General features: G+C 56.1%; 2 protein-coding genes across 4 annotated transcripts; one reads left to right on the plus strand and one right to left on the minus strand.

Moving 5' to 3' along the window:
• Positions 1-1203: 1203 nt before the first annotated feature.
• Positions 1204-8735, plus strand: TROAP (trophinin associated protein). Of its 3 annotated transcripts, none has more exons than XM_049883026.1 (15): positions 1204-1470; positions 1726-1880; positions 1987-2179; positions 2700-2857; positions 2947-3084; positions 3274-3356; positions 3835-3887; positions 4316-4425; positions 5632-5772; positions 5879-5962; positions 6121-6186; positions 6452-6577; positions 6705-7305; positions 7574-7767; positions 7942-8735. In XM_049883026.1, exons 2-15 carry the CDS (start codon positions 1737-1739, stop codon positions 7987-7989), a joined length of 2139 nt encoding a protein of 712 aa, XP_049738983.1. In that variant the 5' UTR covers positions 1204-1470; positions 1726-1736; the 3' UTR covers positions 7990-8735. The 3 variants fall into 3 exon arrangements, with proteins under 3 accessions (XP_049738983.1, XP_049738982.1, XP_049738985.1); XM_049883025.1 differs by having other exon boundaries at positions 1205-1470; positions 6446-6577; XM_049883028.1 differs by lacking the exon at positions 5879-5962 and having other exon boundaries at positions 1205-1470; positions 6446-6577.
• Positions 8736-8755: 20 nt separating this feature from the next.
• Positions 8756-13258, minus strand: C1QL4 (complement C1q like 4). Its single transcript, XM_049883029.1, has 2 exons — positions 11978-13258; positions 8756-9629 (listed from the first exon to the last, which is right to left on the minus strand). Exons 1-2 carry the CDS (start codon positions 12512-12514, stop codon positions 9450-9452), a joined length of 717 nt encoding a protein of 238 aa, XP_049738986.1. The 5' UTR covers positions 12515-13258; the 3' UTR covers positions 8756-9449.
• Positions 13259-18299: the final 5041 nt, after the last annotated feature.

Genomic DNA, 18299 nt, shown 5'->3' on the forward strand with positions numbered 1-18299 from the left:
GTTCCTTGGAAACCCTATGTGGCAGTTCTACTGTCCTATAGGGTCACTATGAGTTGGCATCAACTCGACAGCAATGAGTTTGATATTTGTTTTTGCCTTTGGGTGGTGGTAATGAAATTGATAGAGGACTCCTGGTGGCGCAGTGGTTAAGTGCTGGGATGCTGACCAAAAGGTCTGCCGTTCAAACCCACCCAGCGGCTCCACCGGAGAAAGATGTGGCTGTCTGTTCCAGTAAAGATTTGCAGCCTTGGGAACCCTATGGGGCAGTTTTATAGTCCTACAGTCCTATAGGGTCACTATGAGTCTGAATGGACTCAAAGGCAATGGTTAATAAAGGTGCTGGGGTCATAGGGTGCCATGAGTCGACTGAACGGACCTGAAGGCAACTAAAAACCGTAACGGTGAAGATGAAGTAGATGAATTCCAAAAATATTTGAGGTAAAAATAGTTAGATTGGATTTGAGACTGGGTAAAGAAGGGGGGGAGAGAGAGGTTCAAGAGTAACTCCCAGGTTCCTGATTTGTCTAATAGGAACCACCCTAGTCAGGATAAAATCTACCAGAGCCCTGTAAACTTGGAACCGTAGTCCAAATTCCTGTCCTTCATTAGGGGTTACCCCTTCCATTCTAACCAGAATATTCTAGGTTCCCGCAGCCTCGCACTCTTGCCTGCCAAGAACGGGCAGCCGAGGCCCCTCTCCCTAAGCCTCCAGGCCTGCAACAGATGCCGCCTGAAGGTAGGGAAGCCCTCAGCTGTGAGTAGGCATTCATTTCTGGCGTTCTGTTAACTGAGTTCCAACGTCATTTTTTGAGTCTTGTTTCTTATCTGTGAAATGGAGACCACACCTCACTGGACTGAGCCTCGAGTAAGAAAAACGATTGCTTTTTATTTTTGTTATCGTTAGGCTCAGTTGAATTCCCTCCAGCTCTCTCCACCTCTTCCCGGGCACAGCGTGCAGAATTTTTCCTATAAGGGCCTGGAACGGCGTCCTCAAAGCTGGCGCCCCACGGCGGCCAGAGTAGGGTAAGGCTTGGGCCAGCCTCCAACACCGTTAGCCGCGAACAGGACCACCAACCCTTCCGCCAATGGTCTTTTCCTCACCAGACCCGAGGCCTCGCGAGAGCGCCCGTTGTCTTACAGACTCTGAACGCCACGCCTTCCCGGACTCAGGACGTGCTTCTCCTTCCTCTTTCCCCATCGTCCAACCTGCGCTCCGCTCTCGGATTGGCTGATTGAGCTGGGTCAGGTTTTTCCTAGCTAGAAAGCGATCGGACTAGTGCTTCTTTGGGCCCCGCCTCCAAAGCCTGTGGATTGGACAACTGAGTCAGGTGCCACGCGCCTACACGGGAGCTCGGACCGGCCAATCCGGAGCTTGGAGTATTTTACGAACTGGGGAAGTGTCTGCAGCAGACAGCGAGTGTCAGGGAAAAAGTGAAGAAAGTGGGGCGACCCAGAGGGGCTCCGAGGAAGGTGCGGCAAGAGGATCTTGGAGGGAATGAGGGCTGCGGGGGCTCATGGCCAGGAGAGGTAGCTCGGGGTCTTGGGGCGATAAAGAGCGGACTCGACATGCCTGGAGGAGGCTGGCACCCAGAAGAACGGCCTTGCAGGCGCTGAGAGCTTCTGAGTGCATGGATTTGGGCGGAGGTGGGAGTCTCAGGGATGCAGGACCGGTGCTCCGATATGGCTGACCTTTGATCCATGATCCTGCCTTCTTCCCTGTCTTAGTTGTGGCAATCATGACCACCCTTCGAGCCACGAAGGATCCTCTCCCCCGGGGTGTATCTCCCACTCCTAGCAAGATTCCTTTGCTCTCCCAGAGACGCCTGCCTCTCTCCACGGGCAAACCCTGCGCTCTGGACCAGGAGAACCAAGATCCAAGGGTAAGAGGGGCCTGATGGGTAAAGGGAGTAGCCACAAGGAGGCAGCACACACCAGCAATGCATCCTAATGCTGAGTCCCAGCTTTTTGCCTCTCCACCCCTTACAGAGATTGGTACAGAAGCCACCGTTCAGTATTCAACGTCCCCTCGTTGGCCCAGCAGACCCCAAGCCTAAAGCCACACACCAAACAGAGAAATCAGAGAGATCGGTGGAGAGCACTCAGCTTCGGAACCCCCTGGAGGAGCTCACGCTTAGCCCTAGGGAACAAAATGTGGGGCCTGGGCCCCCTCCCACTACAGGTATCTGTTTGTGGCCTGGGACCACAGCCTCCTTAACTGGGTGAGGGAATGAGAAGGGCACAGTGGGGTTTTGGGACTGTCTACTCCTGGGCTTCTGCTTATTATGAGTCTTGGTCTGTTCCTGGAAAGCTCTCTGCTCTTAGAAGCTCTCCTTTCCTACAGAAAAATGTCTTCGTTTCAGAGCCTTTCCCAGCTCCACCAGTCACAATCAATTGCTCTGTGTTCTCCTGATGTTTTGTAGTACTTTTTTTATAACATGTCCATAATTTGGTTTGAGTCTGTTAACCTCTCTGTAGTTTGATGAGAGCTTCTGAAGGATGGGCTTTGTCTTACTTATCTCTGGACTGTAGTGCCTAGACTAGTGTCTTATGGAGAGTAAACTTCTGTGAAAATTTGATGAACTGAGTTCAAGTGAATGAGTCTCTCTTGGTTACTCTTGCACCTTAATGTTACTATGCTAGAGTCCCTGGCCCCTTCCCACTTCCTGTTCCTTCTCACCTTTCCTTCTCTTCCCTTGCAGAGGTTCCAGGGGCCATAGAGTTTGTGGCTGACCCTGCAGCCCTGGCCACCATCCTGTCAGGTGAGGGGGTGAAGAGCTGTCACCTAGGGCGCCAGCCTAGTCTGGCTCAGAGAGTCCTGGTTCGTGGCAGCCAGAGAGGTACCTTCCAGAGGGGCCAGGTAATGAGACATGATAGGATGAGATGAAGTTCAGGTGGGCTGAGGAGAAGATCACGAGCCTGTGCTGATAGCCTCTGTTGGTGACCCAGGGTGCCCGGACCTCTGCATATTTGGCCCCCAGAACCCCCAACCACCGACTGGACCCTGCCAGGGCTTCCTGCTTCTCAAGGCTAGAGGGGCCAGGACCCCGTGGCCGGACCTTGTGCCCCCAGAGGCTAGAGACTTTGGTGAGTGCCCTTGAGGGGCTGACATGCAGTGCTTCTGGGAGCTCCTTCCGTAGCACAGAGCTGCCCTGACAGAAAAGGTCCCACATGAGGAGCCAGAGGGGTTCTTTGAGGCAGATGGGGTTGGCGGTCAGGCCTGAAAGTTTGGGTCCCACCTGTGACGCTATCTCATTTCTTGCCCTTCTGGGTCAGATTCCACCTTCAGAATGGTCCTTTCACTCTTCCACTCGCCCCAATTTCCTGGAGTTAAGAAGAGTGACAGGTGGCAGCAACCGGTGAGAAGAGGGTGTGGGAGAGGGTCATTTGGAAAGGAATGACCCAGTGTTTGATGCTGGGGTCCCAGAGCTAGGACCTTCCTGTAGCTTTAGGAAAAAGGGGAAAACCTGTGACTACCTACAGGTGAGCCCTTGGAATAGGGTTCAGAGCTTCACACCCAGGCCTCACTACAGCATCACTCTCCTCAGGTGGTGGGGGAGGAGGGGAGCAGGGATGAGAGATGCTACAGCATGGACTGTGGCAATAAATGGGACTTGGGTTTGATTCCTGATTTTTGCCATTTACTATTTGTGTGAGCTTGCCCTAACCCCTCTGAACTTCCATTTCTTTATGTGTCAAACAAGGATAATGTTTGTACTGTCATTAGAGGCTGTTGTGGGGATTAAATGAGATGATGTTTGTACACCACTTAGTACAATGCCCAGCTCATATCTGGTACTCAGTGACTCTGCTGGCTGCTGTTGTTATTGTCATTAGGACGTCAGTGAGGCAGGCCTCAGGATTGCCCCTGGAGACCCCAGCCCAGCCTGGTGAGTGTGTCTGGCCGTGGGGAGAGAACAGGGGTGGGTGGGCTGCCTCCAGCGGGGAGCTCAGCAGGCTAGAGATGTGGGGTGCCTAGATCAGGAGTGGAGAGAAGCAGAGTTCAGAGGTTGGCACCCAGTTGCAGTCCCCATTTCCACCCTCTCCCTGCCACTTCCTGCAAGATTTATCTTCTACTCGGTATTCTATCGCCAGCCCCTAAAAGCCATCAGCACACCCCAGCCCACTCAGGGTGTTCAGATTAATAAGTGCTTATTGAGATATGCTAGACTTTAAGGATAGAGAGGGATGGGTCCCTGCCCCTGACGGTGCAGTGGGGGCTGTCAAACTGGCATACCCTCTTCAGAGGCTGCAAAGCCCTGTGTTAGTCTTTGATGGGCGTACCAGAAACTACAGCAAATTTCCTGTTTCCTCCTAGCTTCCTCTCTCTCTGAAGGAGAACATGAGGTTGTCACTCACTCACATAAAGACAGAGGAGGCCCACTCGGTCTGGCTCAGCGGGTTCCATTAAGAGAAACACACACCAAGGTGAGATGGGACCCTCCTGGGATAGGAGGTGCAGGTGGGAGGTGCTTGGGGGAATTCCCAGCAGCAGCCAGCACTGAGGACTGTGGGTAGGGCCAGGCAGTCCTGGGCCTCAGGGATGTTATTTGGTCTGGGTTTGTGCCAAATGGGCCCAAGCTTTCTCCAGAATGGAACTGACCTCTCTTTACCAGGTATCTGGGACCTGGAGTGAAATGTCATAGATAGATATATATTTACATCACCATCAGATCAGTGCTGAGGGTGAGACAACTGATACTTGTCAGTCAAAAGCATTCATCTATTCACTCCACAAATATTTCTTGAACATATACTGTGTGCCAGGCACTGTTCTAGGCACTGGACGTACAGCAGTAAACAAATTGATGTCCTAGAAGGGGTAGACAAACAATAAACAATTATGTAAAATCTGTAGTATGTTGAAGGTTCTTGGGTGGCGCAAATGGCTTGCGCTTGACTACTAACCTAGAGATTGTCGGTTTAAACCCACCCAGCAGTGCCACAGAAGAAAGTCCTCGGGATCTGCTTTCATAAAGATTACAGCCAAGAAAATGCTATGGAGCAGTTCTACTCTGTAATACATGAGGTTGTCATGAGTTGGAATTGACTCAACAGCAATGAGTTAGGGTTTTTTTTTTTTTTTTTTGGTATAGAATGTCAAATGGTGACAAGTTCGCTGTAAACAAAATAAGACGCCAAAGGGGAACTGGGAGTGGGAGCTGGTACTGCAGTTTTAGACAGATTGGTCAGGGGAATCTCACTGCACAGCTTAAGTGAAGACCAGAAGGATTTGAGGGAATGAGCCATGCGGGTGTCTGGGGGAAGAGACTTCCAGGCCAAGAGAACGTTAGATGCAAAGGCCCTGGTGAGGAAATGTGTCTTGTGTGTTTGAGGATCAGCATAAAGGAGAGGCCAACAAAGCTGATCAGAGTAAGGAGGAGAATGGTAGGAGATGAGGTTAGAGCAATAACAGAATCGGATTGGGTGGGGACTTGTAAACCAGTGTAAAGACTTTGGCTTTTACTTGGAATGAGATGGAAAGCCATGGTGGGAGGGGGATAGCAGAGATGAAGGGAGTGCCATGATTTTACTTATGTCTTAGAAGAGTCACAATGGCTACTATGTTGAGAACAAGACACAGGAAGGCAAAGGGGAAAGGGATAACTCCTCCCAACGTTTTCTTCTCCACAGGACAGCCATGACTCCCACCTGATGCCCTCCCCTGCCCCTGTGGTCCAGCCCATGCCTGGCTGCGTGGGACCACCTACTGTCACCCGCCCATCACCCTTTGGACGGGCTCAACGTGTACCTTCTCCCTACCCCTCAGCTCCGGTTTGTACTCACAACTCTTGGGGGCTGGGCAAGGGCAAAACAGTTGGCTGGAGATCCCCACTAGGTCCAGGCTTTGTCCCTGCTCAGCCACTTCATCTCTCCCCAGGCCTCATATTCAGTGTTGCGGCGTCTTGCCATACGCCCCAAAACCCAGTTCACACCCATCCCGTCCGCCCCCAGAGTTAAGCAGGTAATAAAAGAGGGCAGGGGAGGTAGCTGGCACAGGCCAAGGCTGGGGAAGAGGCAGCAAGGGGACAGATGAGCCTAGGGAGGATTAAGCAAGGGAAAGGGGAGATTGGGCCCATCTGTGGGTTCTGGGCTTTGCCGACATCCCACTTCTGCTTCCAGGGCCGATGGGTGAGTGGTCTCTCCCCTCAGTCCTGCCCTGAACCTGAAGAGCCTGTCCTGCCCTGGGTAAGTAGCAAAAGCTGTCCCATGCTGAGATCTCTCCCTCTGTCCTTTCGGCCTGGAGGCCCAGCAGTTTGAGGGAGGTAGGATCCCTGGAAAAGCTACCTAACTCCCAACTCTCCCTGCTTCTCTGCTGCTCCCCCTAATCTAAGTCTAGGTCTTCTCAGCTAGGGACTTTGATCTGTTCCTCATGCGGGTGGCACTCTGGTCATCTTTCTGCCCCAGCCTGGCTTCCCCATGTGAGCCCTTTCCTCCCATCTGGCAGGAGCAGATTGCGGTACAGCTGTTTGACCAGGAGAGTTCTATGAGGTTGCACGAGGAGCCTGTGAAACCACCTGTGGCTCCTAATGAACTGCCCCCAAACAAAATCCCCAACCTTCAAGAGCTGAAGATGCAGGTGGGTCTGTGGGGGCAACAGCTTTGATGCCTGAGGAGCAAACAGGAAGAGATGGGGTATGGGGATAGGGCAGTGTGAGTACAGTACTTGAACCCACACCACGCTGGGCTGTCTTTTCTGCCTACAGCGCATCAGTATCCTGCAGCAGCTGTTGCGACAGGAGGTAGAGGGGCTGGCAGGGGACAAGTATGCCCCCCTTAATGGAGATTCCTCTCTGGATATGGTTGAACTTCATCCCCTACTGGCTGAGACTTCTAGGACTCTGAATGCCCCAGAGCGTAATTCCGGGACTGCCCACCTTCCCGGATCGTCACAGAACTCTGAGCTGCCGAAGCCTTGCCTTCCGGAGGAGTGTGAGGAACCACAGCCCTGCCCTCCAGCAGAGCCAGGGGTCCCTAACTCCTGCCATAGGAGGGAGTCTGAGATACCAGAGCCCTCCCCCAAACAACAGCCTGGAGTACCAGAGCCCTACCCTCCAGCAGAGCCTGGACCCCTTCAGCACAGCCCCCAGGGGAAGACTAGATTCCCCAAGTCTCACCCTAGAGTAGAGCCTGGGGCACCAGGGGCCTGCCCCATGGAACCTGGAAATCCAGAGTCCATCCAACAGCCCCACAACAATCAGTGTGCTCCAGTACCCACCAGCCTGATCTTCTCTTCCCAACATCCCCTTTGTGCCAGCCCTCCTATCCACTCACTCCAGTCTTTGAGGCTGCCACCAGGCCAATCAGGTAAGAAATTGGTTGGGAGGGGGTAGGAACAAAGAAGGTGGTCATCTCTCACTGGGAGCTGGGCCCAGTGCCCTACACCGAGTAATCCCATGCTTCCTTCACCATCTATCCTGCCTCTGCCTGGCTCTTCCTCAGAAAGAAGGAAAGAGCTGCACCTCTAGCTCTGTGCTCCTAACTGGCTTGGCCCTTGGGGGAGGAAAAAGGGCAGTATATGGTGGGAGCACAGAACTCCAGAGCCCCTCCGAACTCTGTGACCCTCGGCCCTCAGGCCTCAAGAGTCTGGCCCCTCGAACTCTGGCCCTGAGGCAGCGCCTCAAAGCATGTCTGACTGCCATCCACTGCTTTCATGAGGCCCGCCTGGATGATGAGTGTGCCTTCTACACCAGCCGAGCCCCCCCCTCAGGCCCCACCCGGATCTGTAGCAACCCTGTGGCTACATTACTGGAATGGCAGGAAGCCCTGGTGAGCTTCTGACCCACAGCCAGGCTGTGCTTGGACACCAAGGCGTGGGGGCTGGGGGGGGCGGCGGGGAGGGGAGAGGACCAGCCTTGGCTCCTTTTCAGGGAAAGTCAATGGGGAAGAGTTGACTGCAGTTCAAGGATGGCTAGGTTGTGACAATGTCTTCTGTCTCTCCAGTGTTTTACCCCAGTTGGTTCTGCTGCCTCTCAGGGCTCTCCATCATGAGGCACCACCTCCATCTGCCCTGCCTGGCTCCTTTCTTTTAACCCTTATTTATTGTCAGTGCCTCCTCTCACCCCCATGAGGCTGGGAGGCGACACTCTAGTCCTTCAGTAAAGTTTGTAAAGTATTTAAGTGTCTGTTTTCTTCTAGTCAGACCTAGGCGGGCTATTGGTGTTTTTCTCCAATTGCCCACACGGTGGCAGTGTCCTCCAGCTTAAAGACCAGACCTGGGCTCTCAGGATCCACCAGGCTCCTCCCTCACGTAGGAGTTGTCATGAAGGAAGGAAGTTATCCCACTCTTGTCCAGCCAACCTCCTCAGCAAGCTCTATGAGTGTTGGGGGGTGATTGTGGGCTTTTGGGGACCCGCTCTTTTCCTTGTTCCTTAAGGTCAGCCCCCATCCCAGGAGTCATCAGCCCTCACCCCCTGGAAGCTCCTCTTAGAGCTGTCTCCCTGCATCAGGCAGAATGGAAGAAGCACCAGATCCAGACCTTTGGGATCTCCCCTGTGTCATTGGGTTGCTATCTCCCTGGGCCTGCAGTGTGAGGGCCCAAAGTCCTCCTGAAAACCAATACCCTGGTTCCCATATCAGAGTGAAAGCCCTAGGCTACTCCCTTTTCTTCTCCCTCAGAGGCAGGCCTTACCAGGAATAACTAACCCTTTGCCTGTGGCAGACAGTGACAGTCAGGGTAGGGGTCCCTGAGAGGGATAAAGGAAAGGGTCAGTCACTTTTCCCCCATTCTGAGCTCCAAGTCAAGTAGCCACACACATCCCCCAGCCTCATTTTATTGGAAGAGGCAACAGAAATTGTAGCCCCAGGGCCTAGCCTGGAGGGGGTGCAATGGGAACTGTAGAGAATGAGTTTTAAATGCCAGGAAAGAATTCACTGGTTCCTCCAGTTCACAAGAGGGCTGCCAAGTCTGAGGCCTAGAGCCTGAAAATGTAGGTAAGGGGCAGAGGGGATTGCTAGAGAAAGTTGTCATGACAGAGGACCAGCGCCTATCCCTCTTCTCTCCTTTCACAGCCAAGATTCACTCGTTCTGTTTGTTTTCTTCATCCCAAGCTGCCAGGGCTTTCCTTCTGCTTTCTGGGCATGTGAGTCCGGGTTAGGGACATTGCCCTCCAACTTCAGGCAGAAGAGAGCCGCGACCTCCGCTCTCCTTCAGGTCTGGCTTTCACCTCGGCCCTCAAGTGGATGCCGGTGGTCCCTCTCCAGGCGCTCTGCTCTTCCACCGGCCTGGCTCCACCCCTCCCCAACCACTTACTCCCCAGAACACCGAGAGTCCGTCCAAATTCCGGAGCCTTCCGGAGCCCGAGGGCCTGCCCGCGGACTTCCGGGCTCTCAATGGATGGGGTGGCGCCTTGGGCTGGGCCTGCTGGAGGGGGGTGGGGTGGGGAGCGGAGGGGCCAGCTGGGGGCACGGGGCGGAGGGGCGGGGCGGGGCGGGGGTTTGGGGAGCCGGGCTCAGTCCGGGTAGATGATGAAGCCAGAGAAGGTGCTGTACTTGTTGGTGTTGCCGCCGTGCACCTTCCCACCATCCAGCTTGATGAAGACCTCGTCGCCTACATCCAGGTGCAGAATGACGCTGTTGCTGGCGTAGTCGTAGTTCTGGTCCGCGTCCTGGGCAATGGCGCTGGCCCGAACCTGGGGAGAGAGGAGAACGCTACTCATTCCTTGTGCACTCCTTGTGTGGAGCTGGGGTGCAGAGAGTCCCCGGCAAGCACAGGCGGCGGCGCGATAACAGCTGGCTGCAGAGCTGGGATGCACATCTAAGGGGTGGGGTTCAGAGGGGCCCAGGAGTCGCTGAGTTTCTCAGACTCTGCCATTCACTAGCTGTGTGACCAGGGTAAGTGTCATGTCTTCTCTGGGCCTCAGTTTTAGCTATAAGGCAGGGGAAAGGGTGACTAATAATAGAACCTACCTCTGGGGATTGCTAGGATTAAATGAGTTACTACATGTGAAGTGTATTTAGAACTGTTTCACACATGGAAAACGCTATGTAGGGTACGCTATTATTCTCAGGAGCCCTGATGGGACAGTGGTTGTCCAATCAGCACCTAACTGAAAGGTCGGCAGTGACGACCCACCAGCCCACCCCCCTGCAGAAAGATGCGGCAGTCTGCTTCCGTAAAGATTGCAGCCTTGAAAACCCCATGGGGCCATTCTACTCTGTCCTACCGGGTCGCTATGAATGGGAATCAACTTGATGGCAACCGGTTATTATTCTCAGTTTTAAAATTCGCCTGTAGTAAAATTTCTGATCCCGCTCCCCTCTGACCTCCTGTGATTCCTAAACTTGCGTTCTTTTCCCCTGTAGCAGTACGCAGGTGTGTCTGTGTGCGTGTGAGGGTGCGGACCAGGGAAAAGTGCACTGATGCGCTCTTGCCTCTGGGGCGCCCATTTCCCCTCCGGGTGTCCGCTGACGCTTCCACGTAGGGGTCGCCTTCTGCCCCCGCAGGGAGCCCCTCTTCCCTCTGGCCTCCCCGTGGTTGCCTCGGGCCGCCAGCCCCCTCCCCAACGCCCCTGCTTCCAGTCCCGCAGGGGCTGGTTATTAACTTATTAATTATTCATCATTATTATAATCACTATTTACCGTCCCCAGGGCCGCAGCGCCGGCGCCTCGGAATACAGAGTGGAAGCCACGCGGCCCCGCCCCCTCGTAACGGACACACTCTAGTTACATTTGTCCCTCGTTCCCCCCACAGATACCCTGCATACAGCATGTACACCTACTCAGTGCCACATGCAGATACACCCCGCTCCATACTCACCTTCGCACCCCGCACACGCAGACACTCGCTCGCATCGCACACACACTCTCACACTCCCTTATACACATCTCACCCACGTACAGACATACATGCACTGTCATCCCCTTTCCCAGGTTCTTGGGGCGGCTCTGCCGGGAGATGACCTCAAAGCATTTCTGCCGGTCTGGTATTGGCCTGACCGTAGGTTCGGACAGATCCCGAGCAAGCAGGCCTGATGCGCCCAGGTCACCGCTGCTCCACTGCACGGGGCATGCAGAGGTCACCGCTCAACGCCAACCTCCTCCTGCAGCCTGCACTGCCCAGCACACTCCTCCACCCCAAAGCCTGCGGCTGGCCTTTAGCTTCAGCTAAACCCGCCCAGGTCCTCGGGCTGAGTCCTTGCGGCTATTCCTCCAAACCAAGGTGGCGGTGACTCCAACTCCGAGCGCTGGAGCAGGGTGCAAAGAACCTGGAGGCTGAGAGATTGTGAGGGAGGATGTGGGGTGTGCAGGACCAGGCCAGGGTCCTATGCTGCGGCTCTGCCTGCGTCCTCCACATCTGCTCCTTCCAGCCACCTGGCTGGCCCCTGAGCTGCTGCGCCATTTCCTACCTCTGCCTACCGACTCAGTATCAGCTGAGGGCAAGGCCGGCTCTAGGCTTGGCCCCAGGACCGGGGGCAAGCAACAGGGCAGCTGCCTGGCGAGGGAGCGAGTGTTTTCTTTTTTACCTTTTCCTTTAAAATCCAAGCTGAATACCCCCACGCAGGAACCACTGCAGATTTCCCACTGCCCTTGAGGCTGATTTCATTCTAATTCGGAGCCAGACCCCGCCGGTAGCTCGCTCAAACGAGGCTAGGAAACACGCAGGCTAGGAGGGCTGCCCCAGAAGGCAGGGGCGGAGAACGAGAAAAGGGGCTAGGTGGCAAGGCGAGAGACCAAAGAGGTTTAGCGTACTGTTGCCTGTAGTTGGGGGGTGAGGACGCAGCTAGAGACATTGAGGTCTGGGTCCTGAATTCTAATCCTCACGCCTTTCCTTAAGTTCCGTGAGACCCCGAGCAGGTTGTGCTGGCCCTCGGTTCCTCTTTGGCTAAATGAAGCGATCTCTAAATTTTTGGCAGTCTGACGTTCCAGAACTCAGTGACGCCGTTTCGGAGAAGGGGCTTGGGTTGTGGAAGGGGTGCAGGGCGACTTAGAAAGCTACGAGAGTCTGATCTGGAACTGGGTGGGGGCAGGGGCCTCTTACCTGTCCGTTTTTCATCAGATCAGCCCACATACTGGTGCCATCGCCGCCACGCATGAGCACGTGATAAGCGAAGAAGTAGACGCCCGGCATGGGGCAGGTGAACTTGCCGCTGGCCGCCTCGTAAGCATTGCCCACGTTGGTCACCACGTCGTCAAAGCGAAGCACTTCGTAACCTTCGTGAGGCCGCCGCAGGCCGGCGTAGAAGGCAATGCGAGGCACATAGCCGGCAGGAGGCGCCACTCCGCCGGGGCCCGGACCCGGAGGGCCCGGGGGCCCTGGCCTGCCGGGCTCTCCTGGGGGCCCTCTGGGACCTGGCGGTCCTGGGGGTCCCCGCAGGCCTGCCTTCCCGCGCCGCCCCACCTCTCCTTTGGCGCCGGGCGGGAAGGGGGGCACAGAGGAGGGCGCGCCGTCGGGGCCTGGGCCTCTGGGCCCGTGCGGGTCGCACACCATACGACAGCGACCCAGCATCTCGTAGTGCGCGGGCTCGCGGGAGCTGTGCACCAGCAGCGGGATGGCCACCAGCAGCAGCAGCACCATGGCCACTCCGACGGCCGCGCCAGCTACCCGCTTGCGGCGGTTCAGCCGTGACGCGGCCAGGGCCAGCAGATCCTCCTCACTCTTGGGCGCAATGGCGGCGAAGGCCGGGGACTCTCCGCGGGCCCCGGAAGCTTGGGCCGGGCCTGGGTCGGGCCTGGGCCTGGACCCCCCCCGACGGCTGCGCCCGGCCCCCCCACCCACGCCCCTGCGGGCTACAGCCGCAGTGGTGCTGTTACCCAAACCGTCCGTCACGGCGAGGTCCCCCCGTAGGTTGGGCCAGAGGCAGCTCCCGACGGTTCAGAGCCCCAGGTCCTCTATTACCCTCCCGTTCAGTCCTAACAATCCTGGGCGCCTGAGATCGCGGCTTCTCGGACGGCTGGTTTCTTACGGATCTAGGATGCCTGAGTCACCTGCCTTCCCGGCGGCTGCTTTCTCACGGATGGCGGCGGCCTGGGTCCCTGGCTGCCCAGACAGATCGCTCCCGGCCGGAACGGGGACTACTCTCCCCGCCCGGGACGTCCCAGGCTCTGCGCTGCAGGTGGCGCTCACCAGACGCGACCTACTCGTAGGTTTTGCACTCTGGCTTTTGGCGAGCACTGATCCCACTTTCCTACTCCAGCCGCGGCCTCGGCTCCTGCTAGAGCCCCGGCCCGCGCCCCTCTGCTGCGAGCGCTCGCCTTCCCTCGGTCCCTCCTCCCTAATCTCGCTGGGCAGCAGTGCGGGCTGTGAGCCGCCGCGCGGTTGGAGCAGCTTTAAGCGGCTGAAGGGGAGCGACCCCTGGCGCCCAGAGCGAGAAGCGCGGGGGCGGGGCAGGCAGCGCCCCCCCGCCGCGTTCCCCCTCTCCCCCCACCTCTCCATCCCGGCCTCTCGGTTCTTTACTTGCCCTGCGCAGATTCTACAGGGATGCCGGTCCTCACCCTATCCTTCCCTTCACTGTCTTCACCCTCCTCTCACCCCCCCATCCCCCCCACCGCCGTCACCGAGTTTGGCATTCCCAGAGCCCAGAGAAAGCCAGAAACAGCGATGGGATAAGAGATGGAGATACACACACACACACACACACACACACACACACACACACACACAGAGGAGAATTCCAGAGCTAAAAAGAGCCCTCCCCCCCCGGAAAAAAAAAAAAGAACGAGAAAAGATATAGAAATTCACCACTCCACGACCCTCAGTGCCTCACTAACATATGGTAAAAGATTCAGCAGGCACTTGTTCTGAACTGGAAAAGGTGAGTCTCCAGCCACCCCCAACCACGACCCCCAGTGTTCAGTGTTCGGGGCGCAGAGCAGACCAGAGAGAGAGGGAGTGAGAGAGAGAGCCAGAAAGCCCACCAGCCTGGGGGAGCGAACAGGAAACCAACAGGAAAGCAGAGAAGGAGCGACAGAGAAATCAAAGAGAGGGAAAGCCAGATAGAGACGCAGAGACAGAGATGAAGCATGGAAAAGAGACTAACTGACAGCCCCAGAGGGGGAGAGGGAGAGACAGAGACGGAGAGGGAGAGACCAGAGCCGAGACAGGTTGACAGATCGAGAGAGAAATGTAAATGGCGAGCTGCAGAGAGACACCCAGGTCCGTGTTTGGACTCCAATGTGACATATCAACTGTGGGGAAGATTCTGGGGCGGGGCGATTCTGCAAGCCCGAGTCTTAGGCTCTGGGCCTGTGCATTGTGACAGTGTGCTCACCAGTGCGGAGGTGGCCATGGGACACTGGCCTTGTGTATCCCTGGGTGAGTGGGATTGTGTGTTGTCTTGGTGTCTATATGTGAGGGCTGTTTGGAGGGTGGTATTCGTATTTATTGTCCTCCTTGTCCCTAAATATGGAGCCCCATGAATACCATCTCAGGACTGAACAGTAGGGGAGAAAGAATCAGAAGGCAGCCCTGGTTCCGCTTGCCTGGCCCAGCCCAACCCCACCCCTGCCTGAGTCCCAGGCCCTGTCTCACCGTAAAAGTCTCCCCCTCCCCTTTCCTCAAGCATCCACTGTTAGACAAAAACCCAGAGAAGTTGGACCCCACAAAACGAGTATTGGAGGGGAAAGTCTGAAACTGGTTTTGCAAATGAATGGAACTAAAACACAGATTAAGTGGTAGGCACCCACCCTGTCTGTCTGCTTTCAAGGGTGACTAAGAGGTAACAGAGGCCCTGATAGATCCCTCTCTGTGTGGGGTCCAAGTCCAGGGAAAAGCTGTTCACTGTATCTTTCCCTGAGCCCTGGCCCCTCTGGGGGAAGTGTCTTGCTCACAGGGACCCCAGGGCCACAGGTTTGAAGAAGGAGCTCCAGAACTGGAGAAAGTGGGGCTGTTTGGAGACCAGGGCAGCAGACAGCTGTAAACAACCTCTTAGAGACTAGGATAGCCCAAGACTGTAACGTGTGGGAATACGCTGTGTAAGATGGAAGGCACACCGGAGCATTATTGGGTAGAAGGTGGTTTTCTCTACTCCTACCCCTGCATGCCCCTCACTGCATCAGGATGCTGAGGGCTGCTGAGGCTGGGCCTGTGTAGGGAGGCCCCTACATGCCTGAAAAGGTTTTGAGGAAAATGATTGGCCAGTGGGGGAGGGGTCTCCTCCTCCAACCATAAATACAAATTTTATTCAAGGTCTTTGTCACCATTTGTCTTGGGGAGCGGGGGTGCTGAGGGCCATGTCGGCATGTCTAATTCCAGATCTGCTCCCCCAGGCTGGATGATGGATAGATCAGAGAGGAGAGAGCAGGCCCAGGCTCATACCAGTCTCCCCTGCCCAATCTTCAGACCCCATTGACCCCAGACCCTGTTACTTCTCCCCTTTCCCCCTGCCTTCTCTCTACTCACCAGAGGCCCTTTCTGCCCGGTCTGGCTCCCCACTCCACTCCTCCTCCTCACCGGGCCCCTTCTTAGAGCTCCTCACTTCAGTCCCTTTCAGGGCCCAGCCCTCTTCTCCCAGGAGCTTCCTCACTCCTCTGTCCCCAGCCCAGGCTGTGAGTGGTGGTGACCAGCAGGGCTGCAAGCAGCAGTGAGTGTGTGTGATGGGGGAACAGGCTTGGCTCACGGGGAGCCGAGGGGCCAGCTCCATGAATTTATTCATGTTCTGTTGCTCCTTCCCCACGCTCTGGAATGAAGCTGCCAGCTCACCAGGTCCTTATTGCTTCCCCTGCAGCTGTCACATTCAGCCGAGGAGAAACCTGGGTAGGGCCAAGGCCTGCCAGTGCTCCTGAGGCCAGAAGCCAAGTGCTTGGGCCCAGGAGAGGAGGCTGGGGTTCAAGTTGGGGCCTGAGATGATTTACCTAGTGCTCCTCCTGCAACCAAACTGGGAGACCCCAGTAAGGTGGTGTGGTTGGGAATGGGAAGTGGGCAGAGAAGGATGTGCTGCAGAGCACAGAAGGGGCAGTGGGGGTGGGGGCCCGAACTGGTGAGGGAGAGAGAAGAGGAAACCCTAATGAGACCCCTGAGCTCCCCATTTAAGATGCCAGTCTGAATTCTGCCTTAACCTCCACCTATGACTGTGCTGTAACCCTGAAGCTAATTTCAAATTATACACTTGACTCCTCTCTCTAGTCCTAAAAGGATTCCTAACTGTGTAACCTGACCCTAAGGGAACTCATCTTCACCTGCCCTGGAACCCAGGGTTCTCCCCAGAATTTCCCCCAGGGCTATAGCCAGGTGTGTGTCAAATTTCTGAGGGCCAGACATTAGATTAGCATGTGATTAGCATATGGTTTGCATGTGATATGTGCCTTCTAGTCGGCAGAAGTTTTCGTGTTAAAATTTTATGAAGGCTGGTGGAAAGGTCCTGGCTCCTTGAAGGTTCTTTGTTTTTGTTCCTTCTCCAATGCTCCTTGTCACCGACCTAGACCCTCTCAAGGGAAGGAGGGAAGGGAGAGGAGCAATAGAGGGCTTCTTGGAGAGAAGACCCTTGCAGTATGATCTGCCCTCAGCTGCACCATTAACCACCACAAGCCTCAGTTCCCTCATCTGTAGTAAGAGAGGAACCAGTTGGCTGAAGTTCCATTCAGATCTAAGAAAGTGCCCTTTTTCTTTTTTGCACTTTCTCCTTTCTCCCCTGCAGGGCCAACCATGGTGTGGTTCCCTTGCCCCCCCGCCCCCTTTAGCTCCGGTAACAAAGACCACACAGCTGGAAGCAACCTGGGTTGCTTGGTACCTGACCGCTGGCATGAAGACAAGGGAACTTTGCCCAGCCATGAGGACAGGGGATGGCATGGGAAGGGAAATAACATTATTGAGTGCCTACTGTATTTTAGGGCTTTTACGTGCACGTTCTAAGGTTGGGTGTGCTGTCTCTATTTTACAGATGAGGATCCAGAAAGGGGAATTCGATTTTAGTATCACCCTGCAGAGGACAGACCTAGAATTAGTTCTGATCTCCTGGCTTCCTCTCAGGGTCCTGGAGAAGAGACAAATGGCATCCGAAGCCGTGGGAGGATGAGAGAAGCAGGGCAGGATTTGAAGAGTCTCAGGGGAGACCTCTGTGCCGGAGACCAACAGGACCAGAGCCTTGGCTCAGGTGTCTGACGCTTCCAGCACCTTCGAGTCTAACACCCGACTGTCAATTAACTGCTGGCTAACTGGTGGTTGAAGTTAGCAGTGGGGAAGAGCTGTTCAGATGGAGTAAGGAGTGCAGAAGAAGGGAAGGGAGTGGGAAAAGAAGGTGATCCAGAAGACATTTTGCTCCAGGGGAGAAAGGGAGGAGAGCTGGCCGAGAACTTTGAAGACAGCTCTCCCACTGCTGCCGCGGGTGGGAAACAGCAATTTGACTCCTGGTGGAAAGAGCCGACTTGCCTCAGCTGTGAGGCGAGAGGGCAAGTGCGCGGCGGGGTCGACGGCTCCCACTCCTCAGTCCGTGCCCCAGGCACTGCAGCTCCGTGCAGCTCTGGGTTCACGGGGCCGCATCAGCGCAGGTAGGGCTGAGAACCCGGCAGAGAGCGGGTAGAGATTGATTCGAGGGCGTCTGCCAGGCCTGAGCACGCGCTCACTTACCTTCGCACTCCCCACTCCTGGCCAGGTGTGGCTCCTCGCCCTCCCCTCACTCTCCACCTCCATTTGTGCCCCCCTCAGCCCCACCGCCCGTCTGCTTCAACCTCCAGTTAATGAAATGTGGCGAGCGGCCGCACAGACAGCTGTCAGGCCCCTCTTTTCTCCTCCCGGATGTTGGATCTCGTATGGGAGACCGACAGGTGAGCGGGGGGGGGGGGGGGGGGTGCGGAGAGTAGAAGGACGCTGGCTGGTGAGAGCCCGGAGCCAGGAGACAGCGCCGCTCTCTTAGCCTCCAGGGCTCGGTTAAGCGAGGTGGCCCGGACCCTCGATCGGCCCTTTCTGCCAGGAGCCCCTGGATCTTTCCCCTTTCCCAACAAGCAAGAGACTTCTCGAGCCCCACAACCACCGCCCCCGGGCTCTCGCCGACACGGGCTTCTCGGTTTCGCACCCCCAGAGCTCAGCTCCAGTGTGCGCCACAAGGAGAGGCTCAAAGCCGGCGGTCGCGGCCTGGTGCTTCCTCCCACCTCCCTCTATTCTTCCCCTCCTTGCTCCCCCTCCCTCCTTCTATCCCTCTCCGGCGGCCGCGGCCTTTATTAGGGATTCCGCGGCTGTCGGTCCCGCCATCCATCCTGTCCGCCGGCAATTAGGCGGCCAGACAAAGAGCAGCTTCGGATGGATGAGGGTCCCGGCGGATCGGAAATGTGAAGGGTCAGCGCTGCCGCCTGCGGCGCACCCCAATCCCTGCTCCGCATAATCACCGGCCGTCAGTCATTCAGCGGGCCCCCGGGGGAGTTCCGGGGCT

The sequence above is a fragment of the Elephas maximus genome, chromosome 4, assembly GCF_024166365.1.
Source record: "Elephas maximus indicus isolate mEleMax1 chromosome 4, mEleMax1 primary haplotype, whole genome shotgun sequence".
NCBI classification, from domain to species: domain Eukaryota; kingdom Metazoa; phylum Chordata; class Mammalia; order Proboscidea; family Elephantidae; genus Elephas; species Elephas maximus.